General features: G+C 50.0%; 1 protein-coding gene across 1 annotated transcript; it reads left to right on the top strand.

Annotated features, from left to right (window-relative positions):
- The first annotated feature begins 1,431 nt into the window (after positions 1 to 1,431).
- Zfp648 (zinc finger protein 648) lies at positions 1,432 to 9,297 on the top strand. Its single transcript, NM_001398756.1, has 2 exons — positions 1,432 to 3,819; positions 6,705 to 9,297. Exon 2 carries the CDS (start codon positions 6,761 to 6,763, stop codon positions 8,363 to 8,365), a length of 1,605 nt encoding a protein of 534 aa, NP_001385685.1. The 5' UTR covers positions 1,432 to 3,819; positions 6,705 to 6,760; the 3' UTR covers positions 8,366 to 9,297.
- The last annotated feature ends 240 nt before the right edge of the window (positions 9,298 to 9,537 follow it).

Here is a 9,537-nt window from a genome sequence, read left to right on the forward strand (position 1 = left end):
CTGAACCTCTTAGGAGGCCAATGCCCCATCCCATCCCTGTGCTTCAGGCTTCTCCCTCAATGGCTCCTTTCTTCCCTCTTCCCAGACAAGCACGCAGGGCCTTATTTGCACCACTGCCAAGTTGGACAGTTGGGGGGGGGGGGTCGGAGAGGGGATGCTAGATTTTAAAGAACTGCAAACAGAAACTAAGACAATACACTCCTTGTTTGCATACATGAAGTGCTGGATAGATTGATAGATTCCAGAAGTTTTATTTTTTTTATTTACTGTGTATGCTTTTAGTGTGTGTTTTTGTATGTGCTTATGTGGGGATAAGTGTGTGCATACACACATGGAGGCCAAGGGTCAAATTTGAGTGTCTTCTTCGATTGCTTCTCTACATTGATTTTTTTTTCAGCATCTCTCAATGGCCTGGAACTTACCAATTAGGCTAAACTGGCTGGCCACAAAACCCGAAGAATCCTTCTGCCTCTGCCTTCTCCGTATATGGATTATAGATGTTCAGCTATATCTGTCTTTTTAGGTGCATGCTGGGGATCCAAAGTCACATGACAAGCATTTTACTGACTAAGATTCCAGAAGTCCTCAAAAGAAGGGCAGAATGTGGTCTGGGCCAACTCTCCATGCCTTGTGGCCCTTAGTGGAAGCTCATGGAGATGAAATGATACAGTGGATATGTTTGCAATGTGCAAAGTGGGCAAAGGATCCAGGGAACAAAATATCCTGGAACTCAGTTCTCAGGAGCCACGGACCCTCTGTGTGCAGGCCATTCATATAGTGAAGAATCTCATGCAGAAAAGATACAAAACATTTGGCTCAGGGGGCATAGTAGGACAGACACTCAGGGACATAAGGGGTTTGCATACCTCATGATGTAGGCAGCATCCAGGCCACTTCAGGTTCTACTTATCACAAGGATGCCTGCCACATACCATCGAGATGGTAGTCATGCTAACATATCCTGAAAACCAAAGAGGCATCTGGGAAATTTCATGGCATACAGAAATTAGTCAGTGGTTATTCTTTCCTGAAAGAGAGACAGAAGCACAAACAGTTCAGGTTAATGAGAATGGTCTAGATGGGCAGAAGTCATGGCAGTTAAGTGCAGGAACAAGGATATCTTCCAGGGTAGTGATTGCCAGGGCCTCACACAGTCACATGACTCTGGGTATAGGAATTACAGGTTTCCTGGGTGGGGATGGGAAGATGAATCAGAAATCAGGCAAAGGCCATATGTCTTAGGGTTTTATTACTGTGAACAGGCACCATGTCCAAGGCAACTCTTTCTTATAAGGATGACATTTAATTGGGGATGGCATAGAGGTTCAGAGGGTCAGTTCATTATCATCAAGGTTGGGAACATGGCAGCATCCAGGCAGGCATGGTGCAGAAGGAGCTGAGTGTTCTACTGACTTCCAGGGAGCTAGGATGAGGGTCTTAAAGCCCACACCCACAGTGACACACCTACTCCAACAAGGCCATACCTTCTCCAACGGGGCCATACCACTCCCTGGGCCAAGCATATAAAAACCATCACACCTTGGTTAACAGTGAAGATCATGGTTAGGGTTGTAGCTCCAGCAGTCAAGTACATATTTGGCACGAACAAGACCAAGTTTAATCCCTGATACCACAAAGAAAAAGGCTAGGGAGATGTCTCAGTTGTTAAGAGCACTAGTTGCTCTTATAGAGGACTCAGGTTTGGCTCCTGTTGACTACATGGCCGCTTACAGCCATCTGTAAGCGTCCCAGTGATCGGATGACTTCTTCTAACATCTGTGGGCACCAGGCATACGTGGTCGTGTACAAACATAAATGCAGGGACAACACTCATATACAGAAAACAAATAAATCTTTAAAAATATACATGCAAAGAAAGAGAGCAAAAACCCTAATATGTGTGATTTTGGAGAACATACTTTGGTAGGCTGGGCCTCAGTGTTCACAAGCTTTAATGAGGTCACTGGTAGTGACCACTTCAAGGGAATGTGGTGAAGATTAGTGGAGATGCTAGGGTGCTGTACCAGCATAAGTTGAGTCTTAGAAGTAGTTAGTGCTTGGTGATCTGCCATACACAGTCCAGCTCCAGCATTCGTCTCCTTGGGCCACTTCACAAATCAACGAACAATTCACTACTTTCCTGTACGCATCCAAACCCGGAAGCCTGAAGGATATGGACACGTGAGATACTTTGGACTTTGGACAAGTGTTGAGATGTGGGCTTCCTGAGCCCCCTTTGGACTATGCCTCCTGCCTCTAATGTCATGCCTGCAAAACACCAAGGAGCAGAGAGTATTCTACTCTCTGGATCACCTGCAGAGCACTATGGTCAGGTGGCGGTGTTCCTATCAGAATTGTAGCATCAACAAGGGCCATAAGGGCATAAAACCAGCCATGTTATCCAGAAACCAGCAATGTCAGCATAGTATCAAAAGCAGCCAACCAGCCTCCCTTCACGTCCCCTTCTCTCTTCTCTTCTCTTTCCTCCAACACCGATCTAGAACTCGGTTGTTAAGAGCACCAGTCGCTCTAACAGAGCAACTTCACACTTGAGATCCCTTGCCTCATCCTCTGAGGGCTGGCCGAACAGGTGCACTCGACCACATATCATTTTACCAGCTATTTCTTCTGTGTACTCAACCATGTTCCAGACACATCGCTGGGCTCTTGCCATGTATTATTAACTTAATCCTCCCCCAATGATGATGATGATACTATCCTGATCCACACTTTTTAGTTGAGGAGCTGGGGACTCAGATATTTAATAGCTTGCCCAAGGTCAACCTAGTGAAATCCAAACCCAGACCTTGAACCTTTCTGTCCACCAGCATTAATTTTGGCCACATAGTGACATCACAAGTAGCTTATTACAAATTTTAATGTCCTAGCACTCACTCTAATAAAAGAATATTAGGTGTGTGGGGTTTTGTTTGTTTGTTTGGATTTTTAAAAAAAGCATATTAGTTTTGAGTGCCCATAATTCAGAACTACTGAGCCTTGCATCCTGGGTCAACTACTCTCTTCATAATAGAGCCAGAGTAGTCCTGGAATCTGTACCACTAACCATCTCCCTGTACATCATGCATCATCTAAATTGCTGTGAACATTTCTTCAGCCAATAATTGGACCAATAAAAGAATTTGAGGACTACCCCCCAGCCCTGTTCAACCCACAGCTCTGTACAGGTAGTTACTAGATAGGGGAGGAGGTGGGTACTGGAGTCGGGGAGAAGGTGGGCATTAGAGGGAGGGGAAAGGTGGGTACTAGAGGGAGGGAGAAGATGGAATCTAGAATAAGGATGAGTTGGGGGGTTTAGGGTGAGGAAGGGGTGTTATGGGTTTTTTCTTGAAATGTTCCCCTAGAAAATGGCATGAAATTGGAGGTTCACAAGCACAGCAGGGCAGGAGTGAAGGAAGAATGGCTTGCTCTGTGGGAGGAAGGAGTGAGTACAGACAGGAGGCCCAGGGCCACCTGCAGGAGGACTGAGAGGCCTCTGAGGAGGGAGTGGAAGGGAGGAGAGCCAGCTGTGGCAGGAAGGGAAGGCGGGAACTGAGGGAGCCTGAGGTTCAGCTCAGTTCAGACAGAGAGAGGGCAGCCCCAGTGTATTTCCCAGGCTGCTCTGTGGATGTAGGCAAGAAGGTTGAGTGTATTACATCAGCCCCATCTCCTGAGCCTCTCTCTGAAGCTGCTGCATTGGACACAAAAGGCTGAGATACAGAGACATCGTCTCTGATCGTAGGAAACTCTGGTTCCAGTAGCTGAGAGGTGAGACAGAGCCTGGGCAGGGTGCTCCACACCATCGTCGCCTGCATTTTCCAGGTAAGCAACTGTTTATGTGGAAGTCAGAGGTAAAGGGCAGGGGCCTAGGCAGAGGAGGAGGTGGGAGGTGGGAGGTGGGAGGTGGGAGGTGGGAGGTGGGAGGTGGGAGGTGGGAGGTGGGAGGTGGGAGGTGGGAGGTGGGAGGTGGGAGGTGGGAGGTGGAAGGTGGCTGGAGTTGGAGAAAGCTGGAAGGAGTGCAGGGAGAGGAGCAGGGGCTAATGCAGAAGCAGGAACAAGCCCTAGGTAGGCTTCTGAAGCGTGTCTGGGTAAGGAGTGGGAGAACTGGGGCCTGCCCCAGGTCCACGATGGCTGATGGGTGTGGATGAAGTTCAGCAAAGGGCTGTGTTCTCATGGCCTCAGAACCAGTACATCCGCAGTTCTAGACACACCTTTTCAGCCTTGCTCTTCCTGAGAAGGTATATTTGTGTAGACTTTTTTTGTGTGTATTGTGTTGTCAGATAACCATACCCAAGTCCCCGATTTCCTCTTAGCCTTCTTCCTTGCTGAGAAAAAACAAAAGTCTTCAACTGCTTTGGAAAGGAGAAAGCCGGGTGACTGTATTCTGTGGGAATATGGCTTAGTAGAAAAGGGATTCTCTGTCAGGAAAGGGAATCTGCCCTGAGACTCCTGAGAAAGTTAAGCTAGCAGAACTGTACGTGATGCCCCAAGGAGGCTTACCTATGGCCCAGGGACAGGAACAAGACACAGCCTGTGGACAACAGGGCACATATAGGTGACAGATGGATAAGGTGAATGTTCCACAGAACTGACCGAGAGGAATATACACAGCATGCGCTCACAAAGAGAGGATGAGGCCTCAGGTACCTGTTTCATACAAGGCCAGCATCCATCCCTTTGTGCCCCAGCTGGGGCACTCCAGACCTGACCCAGCATGCTAGTCATCTGGAGTTTGCTACCAGTGTGTCTCTTCTGTGTGCTGCACATACACACATGGGCGTAGATGCTCTCCAAGATCCAAAATGCTGAAACATTTCCAAACTTGGTTGCTGGTCAAAACATACACCAGCCACACTCTGACATGCTATGAGCTCAGTGTATCAAAAGGAATACCCCTGGGCTTCAGGATACAGAGGGACATGAAATGCTGGACACAGACAGGTCTACTCTATGTCTCCTCTTAATCCACAGTTTCTGTATGCAAAGTAAGGAGGGAGGCTTCCTCTGTACCACCCCCCCTGCCCCCCCCGGTCACTGGGCAGCAAGTAGGTGGGAGGACAGGTACAGGACATACCAAGTAAGAAGACAGTTCCTCTCATCCCTGCTGAGGTGGGGGTGGAGTGGTGCAGACAGTGAGGGACTTCGATGACAGTGACTGTTCAGTGACTAATATCCCTGGCCACCCGGAGCAGCAGTCTGTGCTGCATGCATCCTGACTCTCAACCAGCTTTGGCCTCTGTCTCCTGCAGAGGGCAATCTGGGTCAATGAGCACAGGGAGGAGTCCGGTGCTGAGCCAGCACAGCCAAGGTTCCTTGGCCCAGCAAACACAAGGGGCTTTGATGCCTGCAGAGAGCAGCAGCTCTCCCCCTCCAGGATGCTGTGGCTGCTTTTGGCATGGCCTAATCCCAGGGCAGGCCTTGCTCTGGAGGGCACAGCTAAGCAGTGCTTGGGATTCGATGTACAGCTGTGGAATTGGAGAGAAGGCCCTGAGCTGGTGTCTGTGAGCTGGGTGGCCTTGGGCAGGCAGGAAAACCTCATTAAAGTTCAGGGTCCTGTCTGTCAGATGAAGGGAAGATACAGTAATAGCAGCCTCTATCCGGAAGGTCTCTGGAAGGAGTGAGTAAAAATGTGTCTGGGAAATAGCGCAGAGTAAGTGCTCAGAAAACCGGGAAAGGTGGGACTCACTGTATCTGACCGGCATCCTTAATGCGTTCCCTCAAAACTAAAGCAAAACCACCGCACTGGCGGGTGATGAATTCCCAGGCCTACCCCAAGGCCCTCAGCAGTTTCCCTCCTCAGAAGCCATTCACCCACACATACACTTCCTGTTACCTGACATTCTTCACTTCATCTGCATCTTCAAGCTAAAGCAAAATTAAACTGAAAAAATAAAGCTCAGGTGGCGTCCACCTCTCACACCATGCTGTCCAAACTTTAAGTTCATGCTTGTCATGCTTGGGGGACATGTGGGTGTGTGAGCCATGGGGGTTCATATGGCCCACTTAGAGAAGTTAAACATTGACGCTAAAGATGAACATAGAGTGTAAATTCCCATGTATGTGTTTAAAATGGAACATATTAAACTCGAGGTGAACATCCCTTTCTCCCTGAGTGTCTCTGTTTACCTTCCACGGGAGTTAAGGCCTTTTTATCGGTTGTAAAGACCTTAAAGGCCTTGCTTAAGCAGACAGCTGGTTTGGAACCTGTCTGCTGTCTTATGTTATCACTCCATTTTTCTGGGGGGACCTTCAGAAGGGGTGGCCTACACAGCCCTGATGTCCGTTACAGGATAACACATTTGTCCTGTTGGCAGGGACATCGGGAGCTAACCTGGTTTTCCAACTGGAGGACACCATGAATATCTGAGTTGTCTTAAAGCCTGTTTTTTTTTTTTTTTTTTTACTGTTTCATCAAGCTCCTCAACCCCAGAGAGCATCCGTTTTACTAGTATTTGAGGTGTAAGCACCAAGCAAATTCCCCTACCTCCAGTTGTCTCTGACAGTGTTCTCTCTGGGCTTCTAGCAAGCACGATTTTCAAAGGGAAGATGGCAGTTTCAGCAGGATCTAGAACCTCCTTCATCCCATGATGTTCAACACTGTGAGCACTGTACCTGACATGGATATCAGAGCCATATGTCCTCTGGCTCTGAAGAAGATTATGTATACTCATTGTTGTTTGTTCCTCCCCTCCTCACACCTTCTGCAGGAGCTGGGAGCCAAGCAAAACTCTTTCTGGGAGAAGCAGGCATTAGAAGTGGCGCCATGGCACAGGTGGACTCCCAGGAGAGGTGGACCAAGGTGGCCCTTGGCGGCATGATTCGTGACAGCCAGACACTGAGCGTGAACTTGGAGAGTGAAGAAGAGGATGGTAGGGAGGGGGGCTCCCCAGTAACTCAGAACAACACTGACTTGCAGTTTGACACTCAGTCCTGCAAAGAGGAAGATAATTGGTCTGAGTGCTTCCGTGCTGGGTGTGTGGAGCAGAGACCTGGGAAGATACCTAGGAAGACCAACAACTGGGGGGGAAGGGGATGGAGGATCACCCAGACTCAAGACTCCCCGGGGTTACAGGAAGCTCTCGGTGCACCTTCTAGAAGTTTCTTATACAAGGTTCAGATGCAGCCTCTTAGGGACTCTGTGGGCAGTGACCGGGTCAAGAAGGAAAATAAAGACCCAGCCTCAGAAGCCCTGACCAGCTTCTTGGACACTGGAGGATCTTTTGGGACACAGAACAGTCTTGAGGCATCTTCCTTAGACAAGAACTCTCTGGAGCACTTTCCCAGGTTTGAGAGCACCCCAGCTCAGACATCATCCATTCCTGCCGGTCTGGCAGCAGGATTGGTAAAAGCACAGGGCAGTAGAAAAGCCCAGGGCCAGGTCGGCCCAGAAGGCAGCAGGCAGGAAGAGGAGGGTCCCGATAGGTGCGTGCAGGGCAGGCGGGCCTTCCAGAAGTCCAGCGAACTTCAGGTCTCTGCAGAACAACGTGGCATCAAACCCTATGTGTGCCAACTGTGTGGGAAGGCCTACTCCCATCGCAGCACGCTGCAGCAGCACCGGCGCCTACACACAGGTGAGAGGCCATACCGCTGTCCTTTCTGTGACAAGGCATACACCTGGTCGTCTGATCACCGCAAGCACATCCGCACCCACACTGGCGAAAAACCCTATGGGTGCCCGGACTGCGGGAGGGCTTTTGTGCGCTCCTCGGATCTGCGCAAACACCAGCGCAACATGCACAGCAACGACAAGCCCTTCCCGTGCGCTCAGTGCGGCTTGACCTTCAACAGGCCACTGTCCCTGCTGCGCCACCAGCGCACGCACCTGGGCGCCAAGCCCTTCCGCTGCTCCTGCTGCAGCCGCGAGTTCTCGGTGGCCAGCCGCATGGTGGAGCATCAGCGCGTGCACTCGGGCGAGCGGCCCTTCCCCTGCTCCATCTGCGGCAAGTGCTTCACCAAATCCTCCAACCTGCACGAGCACCAGACGCTGCACACCGGCCAGAGGCCCTTCAAGTGCGCCGACTGCGGTGTGACCTTCGCGCAGCCCTCGCGTCTGCTGCGCCACCAGCGCATCCACACCGGCGAGAGGCCGTTTCCTTGCGCCGAGTGCGGCCAGGCCTTCGCTCGTTCCTCCACCCTCAAGCGGCACCAGCAGACCCACTCTGGGGACAAGGACTTCCTCTGTGCGGAGTGCGGCAGGGCTTTCCGCATCGCCTCCGAATTGGCGCAGCACATCCGCATGCACAATGGGGAGAGACCCTACCAGTGTGAGGGCTGCGGGCAGACCTTCACCCGCTCCAGCCATCTCCAAAGGCATCAAGCCAAGCATGACACCTGCAAGGAGCCTGTCCCTTCCTCTTCCGATGAGTGAGAGCACCGGAGGCTTGCAGCCAAGGGAAGGGAATACACCCTCGACTTCACATCCTATTCTAACCTCAAAGCTATATTGCCAGCCCTGCTCACTGGTTACACCGTCCATTCTCTGGTTTCTGGGCTGTGGGGTGGTCCCCGTACTTCTTGCATTCCATGTGTTGTGAGACTATGTAATCTCCAGGATAGTGTCCAGGTGTGCAGTTTCACACTGCTTTCCTGCCGCTCAGAGGCCAGGAGCAATTGGGAAAGGGTAAGATAGAAGAATAGGGGCTGGCCAATAGTCCGATTCCTTAGGTAAGTAGATTTCAGTCAAGGAGAAGGTATAGAATTCTGTGCTAGCACGGATTCCATGGGTGCCCTGATGAAAAAGGTCTATTTTCTTCTTCCCTCAAAGCCGCATAAGGTATTGAGAAAGCCATCTTTAGAGAAAGATTCGTTTTTGATTTTTATATAAAGGAATCCTCAGAAACGATCCCTGTGATGAACAAAGTCAACCTGGGGGGTAACACAAGCCAAGCCAGACATCTCAACGTGTCACTTGACTGCTAAAATGATTTTAACCTTGAGGGAATGTGTCTGTGAGTTGGCTTTGAAGTACAGACGGCAAAAATGGGGGTTTGCGCCGCATCTGGGAGGCAGGGACTTCAGAAGTTCAGAACAGCCTCGGCATCCAGAAAAGAGACCCAGTGCTCTTACCGGAGGAGGTGGTAACTGGACCTCACCTGGGTCTCACCCATGAAGTTCACAGGTGTCTCCTCTCTGCTGCTTCTTCTCTTGTCCACAGGATTCAAACTTAAGCCACAAGTGTTTGTAGAGAATCAGTGAATTCCTTCAGATAAGGCACAGCCGGGTTCATTTAAATCCACCTGGAGCAATAGCCCGGTTTCGAGGAAATAAACTAAGGCATCCTTCTGTCCAGGTGCCAATGAACTTGTGTGTGTATGTGTGTGTGTCAATGCCATTAAAATTGTATGTGGAAGTCTTGATGCCTCATCATTACCCTCTAATGAATTTATTAAAAAATCTGCCCTCTCACAGTCATTTTTCAAAGTGCTGACTCAGGCAGTGATTGTCATAAAATCAGTGGTTTGTGGCTTTGGACCTCCACTTCAGGGAATCTGTAGCTTTGTAGAACATTTGATGCTGACAGCCAAATGACACTTATATGCC

The sequence above is a fragment of the Rattus norvegicus genome, chromosome 13, assembly GCF_036323735.1.
Source record: "Rattus norvegicus strain BN/NHsdMcwi chromosome 13, GRCr8, whole genome shotgun sequence".
NCBI classification, from domain to species: domain Eukaryota; kingdom Metazoa; phylum Chordata; class Mammalia; order Rodentia; family Muridae; genus Rattus; species Rattus norvegicus.

Bases quoted from the DNA above. Each gene is read 5' to 3' on its own strand.
- Zfp648 (NM_001398756.1), top strand. From the start codon at position 6,761: ATGGCACAGGTGGACTCCCAGGAGAGGTGGACCAAGGTGGCCCTTGGC.